The sequence below is a fragment of the Anolis sagrei genome, chromosome 5 (assembly GCF_037176765.1).
Source record: "Anolis sagrei isolate rAnoSag1 chromosome 5, rAnoSag1.mat, whole genome shotgun sequence".
NCBI classification, from domain to species: domain Eukaryota; kingdom Metazoa; phylum Chordata; class Lepidosauria; order Squamata; family Dactyloidae; genus Anolis; species Anolis sagrei.
Window position 1 is genome coordinate 128,382,834 of NC_090025.1, and position 24,609 is coordinate 128,407,442.

Genomic DNA, 24,609 nt, shown 5'->3' on the forward strand with positions numbered 1-24,609 from the left:
TGCCTTGATATTCTGGGATCTAGGGCTGTGTGGTAGGTCCCTCGGACTCTGTGAGCCTTACTGAATTCCTCTTAAATTATTCATTATATCTAAGGGCCCTTCCACACTGCCATATAATCCAGAATATCAAGGCAAAAAATTTCACAATACCTGGTTTGAACTGGATTATCTGAGTCAATACTGCCATATATTCCACTTCAAAGTGGATAATATGGGTTTTATTCAGCTGTGCGGCAGGGGCCACATTTTGTCCTGAAAAAGTTTCAACTTTTGTTGCTTCCATCCATCCCATACAAACCTTCTTACAGGACAGATGTATTTGGCTACCATCATCTTGACCTGCTTATATAATATTACACAATTAAATTTATTTTATATAGTGATATTATAAAATATAGTGACATCTTATAATATAATAGAAGTGGCACAAGAACTAATGCAGGCAAGTGGTTCTGGTGAGGGGAGAAGGAGTGACAGAAAACCACCCTTGGCTTTATTTTCAGGCTGGGATATATAAATACCAGATGAATTGAAATGCAAATAAGATAAGAAAGAGCTCCACAATTGCAGCAAGAGGAGGACTGTCAATATCTCCTCTCCCTCCATGAGACCTAAGAGATTTTTTTGTGAAGCCACAGTAGAGGGGACTACGTGCACCAGTGATTACGTGCCTTCAAGGTACTGATATTTATTTTTGCAATTCATTGGATAAAAATGTTTTAAACAATGCTGAGTACAGATGTTATTTTCATAGAAACTTCTTATCTCAAAACAAGGATATTTCAATTTCCCACAAAAGTTAAAACTGCATGCAGAGATACGGTTACTCACTTAGGATGCATGATAACGTATCAGAAGATGCTTGTTAAAATTTAACAGGTACGGAACTACATCATTTTAACAATGCAATTACACAGAACTAGAAAACTGACTTTGTAGTAAAATATAAAAATCTACAATTATAAATATAAATTTGGTCCATGGAATCCACTCTAGAAATATTTACAGTAAGTAACAGCTATTCTAAATGCCTACCAAAATCTTAAAATGCGGAATATTACAGAGAAGAGCATATTTACATTCTACCATATTAAAAGTTTAATTTCTAACAAATGTAAGGAATGCTATAAATAACAGCAAGTAAACAGGATACTAAAACATTACATGTTTGTTGTTGACAACCTTAAATTTAAGTTAAAATAAAGCCTGAGAAATTAGAAACTAATACTGTAAAAGAGACCACAATTTCATTTGTAGAAACACAGAAAAGTTCGATCAAGTTAGTTCAAACATAACAAAATGCATTACAAGAAATATTTCAAAAAGGCACACATTGTTAATGATATAAGTTCAGTAATTAAGTCATTTGCAGTGTCTGTTTGAAGAAAAGAAATAAAAAGATTATCTGTCTAGCTGGATAATTCCCCCCATTTTTTAAAAAAGAAAGAAATGTAGTCATACTGAAATTTCCAGCTCTGGATAATCATGGTCGGTCATGTTCTGCCCACAGTCAAACTAGAGATTCCAAGCTTTCTGCTGCATTGCCATCTGGTAAAGCTGAGCCATTACTGTCTATGGATACCGAAGGATTTTCTTCTTGCCTTGAGCTAACAAGACTGAGAATGGTTTTGTAGAGAAACTGATAGTGGTCCTAAGGGTGTTGGGGAATGGAGTGAGGAGAAAAGGAATATGGTGAGTATAGTTGATCCCAAAGACAAGAACCATTCCTTGCAACAGCAAATGCAGCTGGCAAGTTGTGTTGACAGGATTGGGGAATCAATGCAAAACAAGAGGGAGGCCTATTCTGCAGAACCTTAACATTTGAAGAAATATAGCAAAGTCTTTAGACAATGTATCTGAAAGGTACAAATGCCACCAAAACCATCCCATCGAGTGACTGTATTCAGTGATCATAAAACAATGGACTTAGTAAGATTTCAAAACAAATGTAATAAAAGTTATTACAGAGAGTGTAATAGAAATATTAAATAGCATGAGGGTTAAATGAAGCAAGATGCCATCATTAATGCCATCAAATGCCACAGAGAAGTGAGGAGAGTAGTAACAGTGAGTCATTTCTTGTTTGTCCTCGTCTCGTGACAAACGAGACAAAAAGGTCTCGTTTATCTGGGCAACTGAAGCTGCCCAGAGTTTGTACTGAAATGGGAGTAAATAACAATAACAACATCTTTATTTATATTCTGCTCTTATCTTCCCAGGGGACTCAGGGTGGATTCCAACATACAAAAAAGCAAACGTTTGATGCCTCTGTAAAACTAACAAATATCAACATAATAATCCTGCATAAACCCACATATGGGTACAACACTAGAACTCAACATTAATACATCAGGAAAAAAAAACAAAAATTATATAATGACATAAAATCTGAACATTAATTTACAAGGGCCAACTAAGGTTCACAAAGTAGATTGTGTGGCCAGAGATGGTAGCTGGGCTAACATAAAATGATAGAGCCCAAAAACAGAAATAATTCTCAATTCAGAGGTCAGATAGTGATCTCTCATTATCTAGTCCTCCTCCTCTTTGTACGCTACTGAGCAAATGTTTTTTGGAGGAGAGGAGGGAGGGGATCATCTTTATTTCTTTAGGGAGGGAGTTCCAGAGATGGGGGGCGATCATGGAGAAGGACCTCTCCTTCGTTCCCACCAGCCGTACTTAAGATGGGGGCGAGACCAAACTGGTTTATAAGATGAGATGGAACCATTTCATCAATATTTATTGTTTTAATCTGCTTTGTAAAGGTTATGTATGTGGACTTGTGCTAAGTCCCGCATGTGGGAGAAAAGAGGAATAAAAATAAATAAATCATAAGAAGAAATCATTTATTAGGGTAAAATATTTGCTTTAACCATGGAAGTACTTGAAACTGTAATTAAAGCACATATTTCACTGACCTGGGAGAAAAAGCTTATATCTCTGGAGTCTGTAAGATAGTACCATACCAGGAGAGGAATGTGTATTTCATATTTACAGTCTACAATTAGACTGATGCAGAAAGGTCAAATTTCCTGCACCTTCCTGCTCCAATAGGCAGCACACCAAATGAAAACTGCCACTACCACAAAGGCCTGTTATTATATGGGATGTTTTCTCATTTTACACATGTGCATTTCATTCCCAAATCAATCAATACTGTGCTGATAAATATGCAAAGAAGGTAGCAGTTGTTCAACTATATTTGCCCTTTAATGGCTGTGTTCATCTTATTACCATTCTCAGATAAAACACAACCTGCAAGTTTTAATGATGTTTTATAGATTTTTTTAAAAAAAGGATAGAACGATATTATGCTGTTAGTGTTTATTCATATCGCAAAGAAAATTGTGCAGGATACCAGCTTACTTACAATGTCTATAAAGACTCCAGGCCTCATCAAATTGGTCATCTTGGCTACGTGATAAACATCGACACAGTTTTCATTTTCTAACTGATGCATCAACGTTGTTAATGCACAGAAGGTACCCGCTGTCACTCCTCCATGCCTTTTTGAAGGTTAAAAACAACAGAATATTAGAAAAAGAGAGGGAGACCTCATTTCCTGAATTTTGACAAGATACAGTTTTCTAAACAAGTGCAATTTAGGAAACAGCAGCAGGAGCAGAGGATCAGATAACATGGGATTTACTCCTAGTAACCAATTTGTTCTATACATGATTACTCTTCATAAACAATCAAATGGCCATATCTACCAAGTGTTCATGTCAAAGAAAACGGGTTTCCTGGAACATGAATATATGCAACCACTTGACCCATGTGATTAATATTACTACTGCAAAAACATCCCACAGTAAAGGGTCTTAAAACCACTTTTGGTGGTTTACTTTGATACGTTTAGGAATGGGTCTGTAGTAATGGTGAGCAGACCATATTTTCGTTCTTGTGTTCCACTGGTGGTCCATGGACCACAGGTTGAGAACCACTGCTCTATGGCAATGCTATTGAATGGTGGGCAGACTTTCTTTGGGGGTCTTTTTATTTATTTCTTGTTTCCATCACACCTTGTCCCTCTCTGTTTTCTTCTTTCCTCTCTTCTTCTTTTCTTTTTGTATCTCTCTTCATTCTTTCTTTCTCTATCTTTCCTTGCCTCTCTTCATACCCTTTCCCCTTTCCTTTCTCTTCCTTCCTTCCCTCCTATTTCCTTCTTTCACATCTCCCTCCTTTCTCCATTCCTTTCCTCTTTCTTTCATTCTTCCTTCATTTCCCCTCCCCTTCATACATATGTCACCAAGCAGCAGCAAGCTGCTTCACTCCCTTTCTTTTCAAGTGACATCCGGGCCACTTTACTTAGCAACAACCAATTCTTCACCTAGTTTTAGCCAATCTGATTTTTCCTTTTTCTCTCTCTCTCAGTTGCATGCCTGAAAGGGTATTTTTGACAAGGATTTTAAGTTGGATACTAAATGGTATGTGTACCAAGTTTGGTCCAGATCCATCATGCCACGTAATAGCCTTTGTGGTACTAACCAAAAAACCACTAACTATACAACAAGCATACTTTGACTTTTATATAGAGAGATAAAAGTGAAGCACATATGTATATTGTCATTCAACATATAATTCAACTCAACAACTGCAGTAGTAAAATTATTACTTACTCGTCATGGACAATCATGGGCCCATCTCTGTTGGAAGTTTCGTCTTTTATAACATTTATTAGTTCAAATGTTTTACTGATTGGGCTATCTGGATTTGGCCATTTCGGGCACTGAAAATGCCTCACTTCAAGAACATAATCATCCTTCAAAAAGTGAAAGAGATGGGATTAATATCCCCAATGATTTGGATTATTTATTATAGAAACTATGGCTGGAATTCAGTATCATATTGAAGATGCCTAGCGTGAAGTTGATCATCCACAACTGATCCATATTCATGATTGCTACATAGTCATGACTGGGATACTTTCACCAATTTTGTAACTCCCCCCTTCAATTTACCTTACTAGGCACCAAATCAGTCTCCAGTGATTGTAGCATGGAAGGATATCATTTCTATCTCTCTCACACCAATAAGTGAGGCTGCAACTATTAAGGGTTCCTGTTGCATCACCATATATAATCTTGCTTGCCGGTGCGAGGTGTGAAAGTATCACCTATTGGCACCCTGATCACCAGCAGAAAGGTCTTTCTTGATACAAATATATATTTGATTTTTGTGGATGTGATTAAAAGATTCTCTCTAGCAATTATACTGGAAGTTTGTTATTGAGATTACTTGGAGAACTTTGAGATTTTTAGAATGGCCCTAACCTCAGTGGAGGTGGAGGGATGACTATACTGAGAAAGCATGTCTGGGCATACATTTATTTCTTCATAAAACAGGTATTTATGTATGAAATAGTTTATTTCTATAAACTTGTTTGTCATAGACAAATGATTCAGGTCCAGCCAGAATCGTATTCATGACTCACACTAGGGAAACTGCCCATTACATTGACATTAGCACTTTCTTTAGCAGTATGTAACAGTGGGGGAGAGATGGCAAGAAAAGCTATCTCCATTAGGAGAAGAAATTGCTCTCAAATTGTTTGTGAGATGGCAGAGCAGCTACCTTTCCTGACAGAGATGGCTGAGTAGATCCATTAAATCAGTGGTAAGATAGAAGAATACCTGTGTAGCTTCTAAAATGAAATCTTGGATAATTAGTTTCTCTTCATTTGACAAACATTTATGTTCTTCAGAAATCAAACTGACTTTGAAGCTCTCACAATTTATAGGATCCTCTTTGTTTGGCCAGTATACAAATTCATCTTCAGCCTGCTAAAAGAAAAAGAAAAAAAATGTAATGAAATTCCACATCAGTCATAAATTGGAATCAAGATATCAGTTTGAGTAGAACCACTGAACTGATTGTTGAAGGTTGAGTCACTCATAAATAAATACAATATATTCAATACTTCTCATCTAATCAGGACTAACAAAAACATTGAAAACCGTATCTGCATCTACATATTTTAAGATACAAGGAATGTATGCTGTGGGTGATATGTTTGAATTACTTAGTTAGTTATGGTAATTCATACAGACTGTAATTGTATAATAAAGACCAGTTTATGTTATGTCTAAACAAAACACTATCCATTAAGTTTGATCAATTTTATTTAAAAATATTTATGTCATTGCAGTTAAAGATCCCTAAGACATGAAAAAAATGATGGAGGCCTGTAGAGATTATGGGCCATTATCTTTACTTGCCAAGGGCTGAATTCCAAACACATCACCATTCTTGGGTATCTCTAGTACAAATGTTGAACAGATCTTAACTCTCCAAAATTCTTACATTTTGGCACTCCATATAATTATTGTTACTATATGAGATTATTTCAAACTATAATAAAGACAAACATATATTACTAACATCAAAACAATTATTAGATGAGCTGATACAGAATGAAAGCGTATGCAGTTCTATATTTCCTGCTGAGCCATATAGTCACCTAATGAAAATACTGATATGAATGGACATATTTAATAACTCATCTTACCATATTTTGACTATCTGGAAGCATGACAATTATCTGGGCATTGTGGTCCCATATCATTCTCCAGAAATCTTTAATAGTATGTAGGAGGGGGTGCTGGGTAACAATGAATTCATTACTTTGATAGTAACCCTGCAAAGTAAACACATTCATTTGAGACCAGATATATTTGTATCAATATTAATAAAGCAACATTCTATTAAAATAAAATAAAACCCCAGACTTTAATTATAATAAAAAGAAGAACAGGTGATAAAACTGTTTATATTATCTTATTCCAATTCCTAACACAGAAAACAGAAGAGAAACAAAAGCTAATACCAATGCCTCCCTCAAACTGTTGTATTATTATTTTGTACCATCAGAAAGCATATGCATGGACATCTGTATTTTATGCTACCATATTTTATGCCACTTCATGCCTGTTTGAAAAGAAGGGTGGGGAATCAGACAAATTTTCCAATTTAAGAGGGGAAGGAATTATGCAGTCAAGGGGAAGAAAAGACATAAGGTGGATAAATGTCTTCTGGCAGAAGAGAAAGCTTCGGTTAAGAGGAGTGCAGCAGGGACCTATTATAGTACTCCCCCCTGAAAAGTACTATTAATTGTGTCAGAATGAGACATTACTGCACAGTGGTAGGCCTTGCTGAAAGGCTTTCTAATCGAAACACTCATAAACATATGCATATGAGTGATTTACACAATCACAGAAAAGATGTGTAATCCACCTAATGAGGCATCCAGAGCAGCTGAAAAAAATGCAGGCTATTCAAATAAGTGTACAGATTATGAGGAAAATTACAATTTCTATTTTGAGTTAAGAATTTCTTACAGTCACACAGCAACATAGGACACTTACCATGATGTAGGAAGCATTGATGTAGTCTGTGCCTTCACCAGATAACGATGATATACCAACTCTTGATCTTTCTACTGTAAAATGAACATTAGGTTGATGTTTTTGCCAAGCAGATGGGCAAAATCCTGCTGTTTAGATGCTCCAGACTGCATTTTTCCAAGTCAAGCTTGAAAATCTTACTTCTTTGCAATACAAAATAAGAATTCCACATCCCATGAGGGATTTTAGGAAAAGCAGTCCAGGCAACTTTTCCAAATTTAGGGTGAGATTACACGGACAACACGCTATCTCTACCCCCTATCTTATCTAAGCAATGATGAGGTACAGTGGAGGCAGGTTGGTATCACTTCTATTGCATGTTGTTTGACTGTTACATCAGAGGTTGGAATTGACTTATGGAAAAGCATTTCCTACCTTGTGCTAAGAGTGGCCAGAGTGAAAACTGGGGAGGTATCCTGCCCCATTAATGGTTATGTAGAAGAGGAAATTTCAGGAAGTGTTGCTTGTTGTCTGGTTATAAGACCAGTAATATCTTCTGAAGTTTCCTGGCCTACACAACCATTCATAGCACAGGAGAGATTTCCAGTTTTCAATTTGGCAATCCTATATGTACCACAACAATAATATACAACTTGGAGAAACCCCATTTGTGTGAAAAGTATATTAAGACTCATGCCAAACCTTTCCCAAAGAATTTTCCCCCATTGTGAGTGGGGTTATGTCAATCACATTTGTACATACTCCAGAAAAAGTGTGTAACAATTCAGCACACACTGCCTGCATCAAATTAAGATCTTATTCTCCTAATGGAATGCTGCTCCCATAACCCCCTTTTAATTAGTTGCAAACACATAATGGTACATAGTTAGATATGAGGGATTAAATATCAGCACAACTATAGAAAAATTCACATAGACCACTAAGGATGTTACCCATTAGGATCTAGAATGACCACACATTGAATAGTGGCTATACCATGACCATTGAGTTTTCTTTATAATCCTTAGAAACTGCTGATACTGGAGTAAAGGACTCATTGACCAAAATGTTAAGATTCTCTCAATAAACATACCAGGAATTATGGATGAAGTCCTGTTCTTTTCTCTGTTACTCTGCTTTAGTGCAGTAGAATAATCACACTGCTGAATATTAGATTGGCTAAGTAGCTGAAGACAAAATAAAAGGAACAGAATTTAGTTTATGTATGTGTGACAGGACCACACATGCAAATAGGGTTTATGCCAAGACAACATATTACAGGTCCTACTGTTCAGTGAACTCGAAATCTCTTTTGTGCTTCCAGATAGGCCAAAAATGCATGCTAAAGCGGGCCCCCACTGCACCTCGAAAACCCAGGCTTTCCTGGGGAGGGGGGAAGGCTACATCCAATTCCGATAACAATTGGAATGGCATGCAGACACACCTCTCCTGACACACCTCGTGCCAGGAGGCTGTCAGGAGGAACTTAATAGCAGCCAGGTAAGTTTTCGTTAGTTTTTAGAGGTATTTTGGGGGCTGGGGAGAGGGGTTGGGCGCCATTCTGGATCTTTGAGCTCCAAGAGTCCAAATGGTTCAGGTAGTCCCAGGACTACCAGGAAGTGAGTCCTGACAGGCCAAAAACTCCATTAGACCTGGGCCTTTCAGAAAGGCCTGGATCTAATGGGGTATTTGATCAATTCAAAATAACTGAAGTTATCTGCAATAATCTAATGATTTATTTGTTTATTTACAGCATTTTTACCCTGCCCTTCTCAACCCTCAGGGGAGACGGGACTCAGAGCAGCTAACAAAGGCAGCAATTCGATGCCACAAATCAGTAACACAGTATAAAATCATAAATACATACAGATTTAAAACAATAGCAATTAATTATAACCAAATTATCATAACAGTCATTAAAACAATACTCAATCCACAAACCCATTGATTGAACAATAAAATCGTATCCTGTCTTGCCAATCCATTTCCAGTCAAAGTGCTGCTTTATTGTCCGAAAGTGCTGCTTTATTGTCCGAAAGCCTGGTCACAAAACCAAGGTTTTAATTTCTTCCTGAACACCAGGAGGGATGGGGTCGACTGTATTTCCTTTGGAAGCGTGTTCCACAGATGGGGGGCTACAGCCGAGAAGGCTCTGTCTCTCGTCCCCGCCAGCTGCGTTTGCGATGTTGGCAGGAGCGAGAGCAGGGCCTCCCCAGATGATCTTAAGTTACGAGGTGGGACGTAGAGGCAGTGGGAGGGAAAAGGACACAAATCTGGCAGCTATGAAGGAAGTAGGACTAAACAGAAAGGGACTGCATTAACATGGCAACTTTTGCCTGTTTTCCGTCACCACTGTTGCATGACCTTGGGAAAATTATAACCGCCAGTATAGGTCACCAACAGGAGAATGGCATAGCAAATTCTTGCAGAACTGGAATAATAACGTGGCTTGAAAAGCAAGTTGTGAATGAAAAACTGTCAATCAATTTGCCAGCCAAAAATGGTGCAGAACAGTCTGACATAGCATACAGGTGCAGAGGTTGAGCCCTATAATCTCCCTGCCCACCTTTGGACTATAGCGTGCCTTTATTTCCATACATAGCAACAGAGGACTCCTGCCTATGCACTCAGCAAATCTTTTAAGATGCATTTACCTAGCTTCAATTCAGCTGCCAGACGATTGGAATTTGCATGCATTCAAGTGTATACCCTTGAGTGACCATAAAAAGGAAACAAGGTGTTCCTACATTATGAACACTCATCCCTCCCAACCATTACCCCCCAAGTGTTACTCAACAATGGGAACCCAGAATGAGACTTCAGGTTTTTTTTTTAATGCTGAAGCTTTACTAGCTTTATCCAAACACTATATGACATTTTTTCTGCCAAAGTGAATCTTCTGAATCTTTGGAACTCCAATTTCTCACCTTGAATTGTTTCTCTAATCTTGTCTTTCCCATTGCTCCTGGAATTAAAAGTGAATTTACATAGGCATGGATATGATTCTCAGGTACTTCTGTTTCTTTGCTAAGTATGGCCTCCACTAGTGCATCATGAATGAAGATATACTGTTCCTGATTTGGAAAAAAAGAAAGAAACTCAGTAAAAGCATTTTAAGCACAATGTTTATTCTAATATAACTGCCTCCTAACTTTGTTCACATTGGTATAAGTAAACAAACAAACAAACAAACAAACAAACAAAAAACAAGATAGATTTGTTGAGATCATATACACAGCAGCCAGAAATATATTTTCCTCTAAACTGAAAGAAACCATTACAACTAAATAAGTTCACCCAACTTATTTTTACATAAGTATTAACCAAGTAACACTATTTGTTTAGCATCAACTTAGAAGGTTTGAATAATATCTAGGACTGATCTACATAGCAGATAGGACTAACTAGGTGAAAATTTAGAAGGAATGCATCTGAAAATAAGTTTATTGTTCCAACCAGTCAATTCCATTCATTTTTCAAGGTCTGCACTAACTTTATTTTTGTAGATGGCTGAAAGAAAGTGACACATTCCAAAATGGGTTAGGCATTATCTATGAAAATACAGCTGAATGACTCATTTCCCTGTTTTAAGCTTTTTAATACTCCTCAGTCGTGCCCTTTATTGCAAATAAAAGGCTTTTGAATCTACTATTTCCAAAAAGAACTCTAGGGCCACGAGACATGCTATTCTATACTTTGGTGCTTCTTATTAAACAGCCTTGGATGCAGAATATGGATCCTTGAGAGGAAGTGGAATAAGATCTGGAATGTTTGTGGACAAATACAGACACATGTTTACCATTATATAAGCAGGTACATGCATTCTTGTTCTGTCTTCTAAAGTTATGCTACAGGACCAAGCTTAGACCACGTTTTTCAAATCTGTCTGCCTGCCTTCCTTCTTTCTTGTTTTTGGTAGTTGGGCCTTAAGCTTCCATGAAAGTTTTCTGACTTTTTACATTTTGCACATATCAGTACTTTAAAGTATCTTTTCTGAGACTTTATGATACAGAACTCTACATTTAAAATATTGACAAACTACTTTCTCTTACCTCTGTTTGTACCAAGTAATTCCTCTGTGTTCGTATGTGCTTTAGGAATCCAAATACATTGACGGTCCCCTCATTTTGAATTTGCTGTAACATACTATCTAACACTATGTATGTACCTGTCCTTCCAACACCAGCACTGGAAAAAGAACATTAAACATTGCTTTTATACTACTATATATTTATATTAATTGTTTTTATTAATAGTAATAACAATAAATCTATTATATCAAACTATTTAACATGAAAAAATGAATGCCTTTGTGGACAGATCAACCCGCAAAAGAAAAACCTTTAAAATTATATATATATATATGGTTATGAACCGTGTGTGTGCGTGTGTGTGTGTTATGAGCTACTTTGAATCTCCTTTGTGGAGAGAAAAAGTGGGATATAAATAAACAAATAAACATAATAATAACAACAACCACCACCAAAGGCTGCAGTTCAGGGCTGGTATATTAAAATGATAACTAAAATGACTTGACCCCTAAATGAATAGAGAACCCAACATACATGGTACATTGTTAAGTGTGATGGAGTTCACATGAGACTTCATAATAGTTATACCGTTTACCTCAAAGAACATTGGAAAGGTCCTGTATTTATACCTATCTATAGCTACTTGTTTGTTGTGACTCTTTAAACAATTTCTGACTTATGGTGACCCTAAGGATCTTCTTGGGAGGTGGTTTGCTGTTGTCTTAATAATAATATTTTTGTACCCTGAAGGGACTTGGGGCGGCTTACATATGGCACAATGTGCCTAAAACAACACATAAAATAAACACGCTGTATAATGCTAAATAAAACCAGTAGTATATAAAACAACAATTTGTCTTCTGAGTCCAAGAGTATATAGCCTAAGATCACCTATGAGTTTTTATGGCTGAGCAGGGATTTGGACCCAGCTCCCCATAGTCATAGTCCAACACTCAAGCCATTGGTCTATAGCTATATTACTGTCTGTCTGCCTGTTCAATAGTTATCATACTGTAAACTAGCACTGTGATTCATGTTTAATATTATTAACTACTAAACATGATCTGGAATGTTTGTGGACAAATACAGACATGGAGGCTCACCAACCAAAGTATTACTGTGGGACTAAACTTTGGAGCACTGGGAAATTACATCAATAGTGTGGCTACTGGGAGCCTTGGGACAAGTGATCATGATAGGACCCTGAGGGATCTCTTCCATCTGTCATGCCTCAAGGCATGTTGCAGCTAGGAAAGCACTCTGGAAATCATCTCCCAATGTTCTGAGCTCCACAGAAATGCTTTAGTTAGGATGATGCCAGGCTGTCAAAGCAGGTCAAAATTATAATGATTGACTATGATGAAGCAATACTACAGCCTATAGCTATCTCTATAAACTATGGCTAACATCCTGTACTGTCTTTGTGAGGTTGTAAACCAGATTTACAACATGGCAAATATTTTCATTCATATTTTTATTACTCCATCAATAAAACATCTAATAATGCACCCTGAAACCAAACTTAGAAACCAAGCAGTGTTACTAGCATAGAGATTTCTGGCACTGGAATCCCTGCAGCTGTCTTTTGGAAAGTGCTTCCAGGAGAGGGATGGATACTACTTCAGTCGGAGCAATGGGTTCATTTTAGAGAAAAGGAGATTCTACCTGAACATTAGGAAGAACTTCTTGACCGTAACAGCTATTCAATAGTGGATTTCACTGCCTCAGAGTGTGGTGGGTGCTCCTTCTTTTGAAGCTTTTAAACAGAGGCTGAGTAGCCATCTGTCAGGGGTGCTTTGATTGTGCTTTTCCTGCATAGCAGTGGGTTGGACTGGATGGTCCATGTGGTCTCTTCCATGGTTCAATTATTCTTACCACCCCCATTTCCCTGCAGCCCAGGACTCTCTATGCTGGTGTCACTGTCTGACTTCTAAGATGAGATTTTTGGATGCCATGTTAGAAGGCTCAAGCTTCATCTACATTGACCACTTAAGTCACTTTCAAACTAGTATTGAAGAAAGTGGTTTCACTGTGCAGATGGAGTACATAGAAAATTCTGCAACCAATTTGAAGCCCAGATAGCTTTTTCACTTTTGTATTCCACAAAGCACTGGTGTACATTAAGGGCTTTCTTTCACATTTTTTGGAGTTTGTTGTCTGGCCACCACAGCTTGAAATTAGCTTCAAATTGAATTAAATGGTCTGTGTAGATGGGAGAATAGTTACAACAGTATAGCTACAATGTTGTAGCTATATCTCCTACAGGATATTGATGCATATCTAATGAGTAATCTAATGAGATTAAAATACAGGAGAATTTTGATAAAAACAACTGACCTGCAATGAACCACAACTGGTCCTACAGCATGACGCTTAGCATATGCTACTTTTCGGACAAATGTGAGTACTGGTAAAGTATATTCAGGGACACCCATATCAGGCCACTGAGTGTAGTGATACTGAGAAACTACACGACCACCAGTCCTTCCTTTTTGGGAACCCTAAAAATAAATAATAACAGTCAGACAACCATAGAAGGAACAAGAGAAATATGTAGTAATTATATAAAATACCAAAATGCACACTTTGTGATATTGAAGAAATTGAAAAGCAATTTTAAAGTAATCACTTTAAAGTGATTACTTAAAGTAATTTAAGTTGGATCTAACAGGAGCAAATATCAGTTTAAACCAAATGACCTGTTGATGTGAAAATAGCAAAAGAGAACAATGAATGCCAGAATAGTTTGTTTATGTAGGGTAGATAACAGCTGGTTCTTTATTTCTGCATTTGTAGAACAACATATATCCATGAAGAACTTCCTCTTATATACTATTTCCAAACACAAACTACTTATGTTTCATATTTAGCACATCACACATTGATGCAATGTAACAAAGCTTTACAGTACAATCCTTTACATGTTTACTCAGTAGTACAATCTGTAGTATTAGGCAAGACTGCAGTCTTAATTGTTTAATCTATCAGTTGAAGCTTTTAGTTCTAGGACTAGATTCAGAATGCCTTGTCTGAGAACATAAGGATTCCTTCTATCTGTAGAGGGCTGAGGAAAGGTATAGGGCCATGATTTCAGGTCTCTCTCTGTCTTCCTTGTTACTGTCTTTAACTTTCTACAGCAGCCTTTCGCAAAGGACATGGGGTTGTAAGGGAGATCAGAGATTCGATTTTGGGAACTGGAGGTAAACCCTCAGTATTTAGTAAATTTATATATAATGGGGAAAAACCAGCAAATTCCAAAATTATATCCAAATGTTCAAACATTTACATAGGAAAGTGATTGCTTGACTAATCAGGGGTCACTTTCCTCCTCTCATCCATATTAACTGACACTCATCTATAATAGCTTGCCCCAAATTGGGGATTAATCTAGATTAGTTTATATGCTTTTCTAAAATCTGTTTACAGGACTGCATTAACCATAGTACTTCTCTTATTAAGTATATCACACTCATTAGTCAGATTTCTAACCTCCAAACATGCTGTTATAGCCTAATATCACCTTCCTTATCAACCCTGAATATTACAAGATAGATTTTTGAAGTTTTCAAAACTCAGTATTTTGATGTTATTGATGATACATCAAGGATAAATGCAGAGGAGGCCCTAGGTAATTTTCAATGGTAAGCAAACAGTATTTTGGCATCCCCCACCCCAACCAATCACTGATATATATTTTCTGTTCATCATGGGAATTCTGTGTGCCATATTTGGTTCAATTCCATCATTGGTGGAGTTCAGAATGCTCTTTGATTTTAGGTGAACTTTACATCCCAGTAACTACAATTCGCATATGTCAAGGTCTATTTTCCCCCAAGAAAAAAACCTGTTATTTTTAATGGATATCTTTAGTTTTATGTTTTAATTATACAGTAGTAGTCATATCTGGTCTTATCATTGCTCTTGGTGCAGTTTGACAGGAGAAATAAATCTAACCAATCAGTCCATATTTTGTGATTTTCTTACAGTATCAGTGATATGCAATTAGACTGTGACTTACCTTTTTCACTTTTGTGTTCCTAATAGTAAAATTTCTCACAGTGTAATAGGCAAGAACACGAATGCTCTTCTGTGTAACTAAAAAGTTTCCATATTCTTCACTACCGTCTGCTGGCCAGTACTGGTCACATTTTCTCTAGAAGGTAAAGAAATCAATATTTGTAAACATTTAAACAATGCTTTAAAATTTCATTAGCACAGTAACAAATTGCCTTTTTCCTTGCTGTATATTTGGATACATTTGTGGTTGTGTGAGAACAGAAGTTCCAGTTATAACTTTTTTGTGTATCTTTTATTATCTTTTCCATTCAAAAGGAATGTGAATTTGAGAGGCTGGGCAAGAAGGTATTTTTATATAGGAAATAAAAACGACAATAATAAATATGCCTTGTTGCCTAAGCATCTTTTTTACACAATGCAATTAATAGTATTCCAGTTCCACTTTGTTATGGGTACATCCTACAGAACACTGGGATTTGCAGTTCTGTAAGATATTACAAGTCACTGCTGGATGGCTCTAGTGCCAAACTACAAACCTCAGGACTGCGTAGGCTGCAGCAGATGAAGTTAAAGGGGTATCAAAATGATATAATTCTATGTGCAAAAGAGCCTTAACAGTCCCAGTTGTTCCATTAAAATTGTGAAAATATCGAAAATTGACTATAAATGATGTCAAGGAAACTGAGTAACTCCTTCTCCAGGATAGATATCAGAGACAAAATGAATTAGGCAAAGATCCAAATAATCCATGGCACACACTTGAGGCACTTCTGCATGTCAGAAGTTGCTTTAGTAATTCCTCCTTTTGTTTTCCACAATCTCCTAAAATGCTTTTTCAATAGTAAACACATAGAAAGTATTGTAGTATAACAATACCTTCTACAGAACGCAAAATATGTCATTGAAATCCTACCATTAGAGCAATTGTAGGCAACACATAGACAATGTGGCTCTTTCAGTGTTTTTGTTTTTTATTTTTGTTTTGGCTACTGTGACAACACAACCAAAAATGTAACTAGTCCAGTTAACATGAGGTACAGAGATACATGGGGGTTCTTTGGAAACCAGGATTCAAATCACTATTTGGTCCTGAAAACCAACTGGGTGACCTTGGGGAAGTAACACTTTCCCAGCCTCAGAGGAAAGCAAAGGCAAATCCAGTCTGAACAAATCTGGTCAAGAAAACTGGCTTGCTTTGGGTCTCCATAAATCAGAATTGATCTTAAGGCACACAACAACAACAACAGAGTGTGTCAAAGTGGCAGTTATTTTTTTATTGTGTCAGAAGCGATTTGAGAAACTCTAGGTCACTTCTGTCCGTCTCCAGAGACATTGTCCAGGAGATGCCCTGGTGTGTTACCATTCTTTGGGAGGCTTCTCTCATGTCCCCATATGGGAAGCTGGAGCTGACAGATGGGAGTTCGAAGCACTGACCATCATATCAACAGTTCAGCTGTCACAAGGGTTTACTCCATTGTGCCACCATGGCTCATAAATGAATAAAAAACTAGACTGGACATTTGCACCCCATTAGCAAGCAAACACTGGCTTTAGTGAAGTAACTTTTGCTCTCAGCATGACAGGGAAAGTAAGAATTATGCATTCCTCCCACCTGTTGCTTAGTTTCCTTGTGGCTCCTACTGTTAAAACAAATAACTGACATGCTAATTGCATTTTCACAATTGTGTCATCTAGTTTGGTTCTTAGTACCATTCTGCAGAATCTTCAGTGGAGTTTGACAATGCAATCCTAGGCATGTTCTTCTTGCTTCTAAAACAACCCCTTTATTCCAAAAGGAAAATATGCACACATTCGTAGATCTTCTGGTATTTAGACTATATTGAACCAGAGCTCTCTAAAAGGAAATTCTAGCTACCTCACAAAACTACAAGCCTAAAGATTCCACAGGACAGGGTTATGGCAATGTAAGCTGTAATTGTGTAATGCATATACACTGTCATCAGATTCACTGACAAAGAAATTTAATACATAAAGGGAAAAAGGTGAAATGATTATTATACCCTTCCTTTCTCAACAAGGTTTGTTATCATAACAATGACTTCTACGTTATGTTCCCAAATCATTCTCCAGAAATCTTCTGCTGTTGATTTTAGAGGTCCTTGAGCAGCAATGTAAGCTTTTGGCCTGTTGTAGCCCTACATTAAACAAATGAAAGACAAGTACCAATTAATAAATTACAAAAGGTTGCAAAATACATTTCATTGACTAAACCTTGAATACTCAAAAAATCTCTTCTACCAGATGTGAAAAACTGATACCTATGACACAATTTTCAGACCAAAGCTTTTTATCAGACTCATTGTTCCACTTGTACTGCTTAATAGTAAAGAGATAATTGCATGATTTCCTACTAGAAAAGAAGAACATCAAAAGCATGTTCTATGATCATAGACCAAAGAAGGTTATAGAATCATAGACCTTCCAATTTCATGGATCCACTTATCTAGTATGTTTTGTGTGGCAGATTCCATGCACTACAATTTTATTGAGCAAAACAGACCTAATTCGGTACATACAAAAGTTTTATTCAGATGGGCTTATGGAAATGTTTAAAATAGTGGTGGTGAATGAAGTGTACTTCATTTATCTGAATGTTAAATGCAATGGCCAAGATCTTGATTGGGGGATGTAAAGATGACAGAAAAAATCCACATAAAATCCAGTTTCTGCCTCCTGCAGAATTCTGGGGTTTGTTGTTTAGGAAGGAGTCTTTAACAGCCTCACTAAAATACAAACCCCAGAATTTTGCAGGAGGCAGAAACTGGATTTTAAGTGGATTTTTTTTCTTGTGTGATAAAGTGGCATGATTTGTCTTCTGATCTAACTCCCTAAAATCCACCTTTAAAACCAGTCAGCCATACAATCAAAGGAACTCTTCACTGCAGTACCGATGAATGAAGTACCAAAGCATGAGATTACGATACTGTTATTACTGACTAGGATGCCAGCCGTTTATTTGGGAATAAGCACCATTTTATCATAGAAAAGAATGATACAATTTTTAAAAGGAAAAAAGTAAAAAATTTAGAAGAAAAGGTGTGTAAGGCAACTGGCACTAGATGAGGTGCAAAGAGAGGTGCTGATGCTATGATTTTCCTTCTATACCTGCCAGTTTTAGTTGGCTCTTTGGGAACTCCCTTTGGTGCAGGACCCTGGGCTTCACCCTAAAGTTTCAATCTAGCTCAGGCATAGGCAAACTTTGACTGTCCAGGTGTTTTGGACTCCCAGAAATCCCAGCCAGCTTACTGGCTGTTAGAAATTGTGAGGATTGAAGTCCCAAACACCTGGAGGACCAAAGTTTGCCCATGTCTTCTCTAGCTGCATCACTGACTGACATGTTTCATGATTGAATTATGTAAATTGCAATTAAAAAAATAATTATGTAGTATGATTCCTAGTCATACCATTTTGCATGGGAGTTGAAAATACATACTTTTCAACCTAGTGAGAGTACGTTGCATTCACAATATACTAATTCTTGATTGTTTGATATATAGCAAAATTGTCTCAAGGTAAATATCAAAGGCCAGGGTCCATCTGTTAGGAGTATAGCTGGCTCACACTCTTCCTGATTACAGTTCTTTTGGTCCAGGTAACATAATTGAGTAGCACTGTGAAACACACATGTGTAAATCCTCCCTCATGTCTCAAAAGAAGAGTGTCCAATCTTGAGCTGGTCTGACAACTGGGAGGACTCTTTCGTGTTGCTCTATGAGGAACTGGAAACCTCTATTCTGATGCATTCTGTGATATTAAAATGTCATATGCTCTACTAGATGTTCACTGTTCAAAAAGTAATTTAAAGCCATGCTCTGAACTTAACTTGCTTCAAAGAATAATGTAATCACAACACAGAATAACTACTCATGGAACACATATGTTTCTTGAAGAATCAGAATAAATATATAATGTACATCAGGCATGGGCAAACTTTGGCCCTCCAGGTGTTTTGGACTTTAACTTCCACAATTCCTAAAAGCTTACCGGCTGTTAGGAATTGTAGGAGTTGAAGTCTAAAACAACTGGAGGGCCAAAGTTTCCCCATGCCTGATGTACATAATAAGAGCTCCAAGCACCCTCTCCAAAAACATGTACCAGATACATGCATTGCATATCTGTGGTCCCACTTTATTGAGTATATTTTGCCTGTGACTTGACAAACCTTGATGATACTTCCTTTCCTCTCACTCCAGATCAGGAGACAGATTTGCATTGTTGTTCTGTTCTAATTATTATTTCTAGCATTAGAATTTTTTTTTCATATACCACAGTTAAGTAAGGCCACTTTTCTACAAACTGCTAAAGGAAATTCTCACCCAAGCTGGACAATTCAAAATGGATAGTGGAACAGAAAGGCTCACTTACATCAACATAATTGGCATTAATGTAGTCAGTGAGTTTTCCATCTTTGTCCGTAAGCTGAGCAAGTTTAACTCTACTGTGATCATCTAGATTAGGCAGGGGAGAAAAGTCACAATGAACACATAGTTTAAGTAACAATCATGATTTTTCCTTTTTTGAAAGATTAAGTACAAGTACCATCAGTTGAAATATAAATATATACAATGATTTACCCCTATATGCAAAAAGTCTCATGTTAAAAACAGCAAGATTTAAGCAATTTGTCTTATTGCTCCAATTGTGAAATTGCTATACTAGTTGCCAAAGTGTTCTAAAAATCAAAATAAGATACTAGAAATACAGATAAAGCTCTAAATTTCTCAGGACCCAAATACTTGATGCACCACCAGCCCTAATATCAACCAATGTAAGGTTGTTCTGCTGATGGTGCTTGTGGGGAATATGTCCCATGAAGTAACCATGGCGTGGCTTTCTTGGTAGTGAAGATGTATAATACGAGCAGATTGATGAATGGGGTTCATGGCATTGTTGCAATCAAAAGATGTCATAAGTCAAAACTGATTTGACAGCGAATCATAACAAGAAAAAGACCTGCATTTGGACAGTACTGAATGGCATATTGGCCCTAGCTTTTGGCATATAAGCAAATGCATCACTTATTTTAGTTTTTGTGGTGTAATTATATTTAATTTTATATGAGTGAGTCTAGAATTATGGTTTTAATTGTTTCAATTTTAAAAAATAGTTTGGGAGCCACAGGTCTGCTATAGAGAAAGGCAAGATATAAACCAGATGAAATCAGATAAGTAAGTTGATGCAGAAGTTTCAATGGCCTACCAAAGTGGCTCTGTATACACTCTTACCATAAATACCAACAAATATATTAGAATACTTACAGGCAACAATATTTATGTATCTGTTCTTATTTTTATTGTCCGGATGATTAGAACTGTCTGATGTAATACCCAGATCTACAGTGCAGGTCTGGACTTCCTGAAAAGAGAAATAGATGCTGCTGTGGAGACATATCTAATTGCATATTTGGTCCCCTTCCCTTTAAATGTCCCTTACATCTTGCAACTACGTAATTATAAAAAAGAAAAAGAGAAAGAAGATGTTAAATAATTCCTTACCTGGTAAAACTCTTTCAGTGTCTAATGAAGAAATGAATGCAAAAAAGTAAAAATAAATCAAATTCCACAGCACATAACAAATGAGTAAATGTTTATATATTACAAATACAATGAAAAGCAAGTATGGTTATGAGAGAAGTATAATCATGTGTAAATATTGATAATACAACATAGCTGGATATTTCTAATATACAGCATGCACATCAAAGAAATTTATTTTGAAATATATAGTGGCACCACTAGGGGTGTGTGTGTGTGTGAACAGTACAGGGTGACACCATCAGAAGGGGTGACACCCAAATGATTGTGTATTAAATTCCTGTGTATTTTGAAGTGTAAATCCAGCCCTATCTATCTATCTATCTATGTTTTAGTTTTGGATAAGATGGGGAAGACTTAGGCCCCTTCTACACTGTCATACAAAATCCAGAATATCTGCTTTGAACTGGATTATATGACATTGTAGACTCATAAAATCCAGTTCAAAGCAGATAATGTGGGCTACCTGCTTTGATAATCTAGATTATATGGCAGTGTAGAAGGGGTTTTAACAGCCCTGTAATGTTTATTTTGCTGTCTGTGTACCTGTTCAGAAGATTTCACCTCACTTTCTGTCCCTGTGATAATTGGATTTTGAAGAAAACGACTTGTTGTAGGAACAAGGATAGGCGATCAAGCTTCAGTGGAGAGACCTTATCTCCAAGATAACTCATTCAGGAGTAAAATTCCCTTCTGAGGGGTAGATTTCTCTCACTTCCCATTGTATCGTCTCCATTGTTAACTATGAGTCTTATGTAGCTTGGATGTTTGTAACTTGGAGACTGGCTAAAACTTCATGCTATTTTACTCTTGGAACCTTCTAGTGCATATGTTGTCTAGTAAAAGCTGTCTGGCACTATTATGTAATTATAGTCACACTTTGAATCATATTTTTCATCTGCACATGTTACAAACATGTGCTGTTGCTTTTTAAAAAATAGTTCCTGATTTTGTCAAATATATTAGCTGCAATCTTGTAGTATAGGAGGAGATCCATAGAGGTGGTGCCACTATAAATATAGTTTAGTGATTAAAATTTTAATTCAAATTCTACTGAAGTCAATGGCAAAACACCAATGCCAAAAAATTATTACGAATTAGGATGGCTAATTCAACAGACAAGCCACCTAAAAATTCTTTCCATTTCAATATTCTACTCAGTATTTTAGATTACAGATCATGATCTGCAGCTACAAATAGATTTGCATTAGAAATAATACTGCATTAAAATAACAGCTAATTTCATGGAAACCATGCAAAGATTCAGACATGCAAAAGACAGCTAAAACATGAATAGCAAATGAAGACACATTAAATGTTTAATGAGAATATTCTTAATTTAATATCAATTCTTTACATTTATCACTTCTTAGTCATAGCAAGTACTGAATACATATATATTGTGTGTCTATAATGTTATCAGAAGTACAATTTGAAACACAAGTGAAGCATAACAAACATCAATATTCTTTTCATATGTTATTCTGATTTCGGGAAATTACATCCTAACATTTAACCATTACATTTTAACCAGCACTCCAAACACTGTTTTAGCAGATATCTTCTATCCATCTTCAAAGCAAGTTTAAATGCTGCACACAAATTGTGAAAAGGGATTACTGACTTTCACTTTTCATTTTCATAGACCATGTGTAATGAATAAAATAAGAATTTAGCATTTTCTGTAAGGACATGACTAAGTTTGGGATCCACACCACAGAGCACTTATGCCTCACTGCAGGAGAAATGCAGAAGTCCCCATTTCATACATAAAAAAGAAGTGCAAAAAGAGATATCAAAAAGTATCTTGGACTTGTTTGTCTTTTGTGTATTGCTTCCTGTTGCCCTTTAGATGCCAGAATTTGAAGGTCTTATGCCTGTGGTCAGTTATACAAATGGAAAGTATAATTTGTGTCCACTGAAATTCAGGATTTTTATAGTCAAATGGGATAAATGCATGTTCTGCAGTACTTTGATATCACAGACCTTTTCATATGTTGAACTTTGTCACCCCTGTGCAGCAGGTGGATCTGTTGTTGTAGGACCAAATAATCCACTCTGTTTTTCCCTTCTACACTGCCATATAAAATCTAGATTATCTGATTTGAACTGGATTATATGGCAGTGTAGAATTATACAATCCAGTTCAAAGCAGATAACATGCATTATCTGCTTTGATAATGACAGTGTAGAAGGGTCACAGTGTAGAAGGAGCCACAGCTGCTCTTTTTGCAGCTGCTTGACTTTGCATGAGAGCATGCCGATAACCAAATATCAGCTGGGAACAGTCCAGCAACAAGATGGGTCCTATACAACCTACAGCAGCTATGGGTTGAACTGCTGTAAAATAAGAGGGTGGGTTCATTAACTTTCCCCTAAGAGATCTAACAGATCCTCCTGATATCCATATATTACTACGGATGCAAGTTAAAGATGTGTTTTGTATAAATGTTTGCCAATGTCCCCCATTAGTGGGTTAACCAACCTAAAACCAATGAATTTTGAATACTAAGTGGGGTTGGGTGCAGTGAGCATCCAGATGACAGACCATCAGGTTAATATCAGACGTCTCCAAGATAGGGGAGAACAGGGATTTCTATAACCCTAGATATCTGTTGCCAGTTAGAGATGACAATACTGGGCTAGATGTACCAATGGTTTTACTCAGTTGGCTTCCTCCTAACCACATGCCAATTCAAGTAGTGCAATCACATAAATACTTAGGATTTTACCATATAGGAATATTCAACAGTACTTTTCAGTTCTCTGTTTTAATTATATAGTATCTCATACCTCAAATTCTTCAGCAAATCCATTGCTGGCATGTAAATCTAAAACATGTTTTGGGAAATGCTTTGTTGGGATGGCTCCAACATCATCTTAATGATGAATTTTGAGGAGAAAAAAAAATAAAGGATAGAGAAAGGGAAAGAAAGAGGGAGAAGGGGAGAAATAATAATTATTTTAAACTTATACTTCATCCAAGATGGTATACAAAATGCAATACAATGTAAATTCAACAGAAATAACAAAATCATAACAACTACAAGTATAAGAAGGACAGAAATACCTAAAGCAGACTTCTCACTCCAACCAGCTGAAGCAAAATAGCATAAACTTTGGGGCAACAACTAGGCTCAAACCCTACACTGAAAATGATATATGGGTATTATCACAGGGTGCCATGACAGAGAACACTTGCCAATGGTCTGAAAAGTGTCTCCCCTAAATATCCTAATGATCTCCCCTAAATATCCTAATGATATCCTAATGATCCAAGACAGACAATGGTCAAGATCTTTCATCCCAGAAATAGTTATGAATGTGTAATTATGTATTTTCCCTTGACATAGCTCCTCAAATCTATCTTAACAACCAGCTGTTGTTCTCCTGGCTTTTGAGGTTCAAATTCATCATGGTGCAAGACCTTTATTCTAATGTTTCACTGAGTTCAAAGCTTTCAACATTTTATTCACATTTTGGAATATAAATTATTAAAGTTGCAGAATATGCTTACGATGCACTGTGCCAAAGAGAACATTTTGTTTGCACTTCTGAATAGTCTAACTAAACTCTTGTCATCTGCACTGAAACACCAGTTAATTTCTGCGACTAATTTCTTCGGATTTATAAAATGAAGGTGAAAACTGGAAATGGTGAGCA

At 36.7% G+C, this 24,609-nt stretch overlaps 1 protein-coding gene across 5 annotated transcripts in view; it reads right to left on the reverse strand.

The window, feature by feature from the left end:
• Positions 1-663: 663 nt before the first annotated feature.
• The window catches only part of PTPRZ1 (protein tyrosine phosphatase receptor type Z1), a 127,670-nt gene continuing 103,724 nt past the window's right edge, over positions 664-24,609 (reverse strand). For 3 of the 5 annotated variants that reach the window (XM_060777729.2, XM_060777732.2, XM_060777731.2), the window contains 16 exons: positions 23,740-23,825; positions 20,908-20,928; positions 20,671-20,767; positions 19,778-19,860; positions 17,413-17,547; positions 15,393-15,527; positions 13,712-13,875; positions 11,396-11,531; positions 10,271-10,417; positions 8,437-8,530; positions 7,365-7,438; positions 6,509-6,637; positions 5,634-5,783; positions 4,620-4,762; positions 3,371-3,506; positions 664-1,651 (listed from right to left, as the gene is read on the reverse strand). In XM_060777729.2, the coding sequence (XP_060633712.2) occupies positions 1,511-1,651; positions 3,371-3,506; positions 4,620-4,762; positions 5,634-5,783; positions 6,509-6,637; positions 7,365-7,438; positions 8,437-8,530; positions 10,271-10,417; positions 11,396-11,531; positions 13,712-13,875; positions 15,393-15,527; positions 17,413-17,547; positions 19,778-19,860; positions 20,671-20,767; positions 20,908-20,928; positions 23,740-23,825 (1,871 nt within the window). In that variant the 3' untranslated portion in view covers positions 664-1,510. The remainder of the gene's footprint in view (positions 1,652-3,370; positions 3,507-4,619; positions 4,763-5,633; positions 5,784-6,508; positions 6,638-7,364; positions 7,439-8,436; positions 8,531-10,270; positions 10,418-11,395; positions 11,532-13,711; positions 13,876-15,392; positions 15,528-17,412; positions 17,548-19,777; positions 19,861-20,670; positions 20,768-20,907; positions 20,929-23,739; positions 23,826-24,609) is intronic. The other 2 variants (XM_060777730.2, XM_060777734.2) reach the window with 1 other exon arrangement.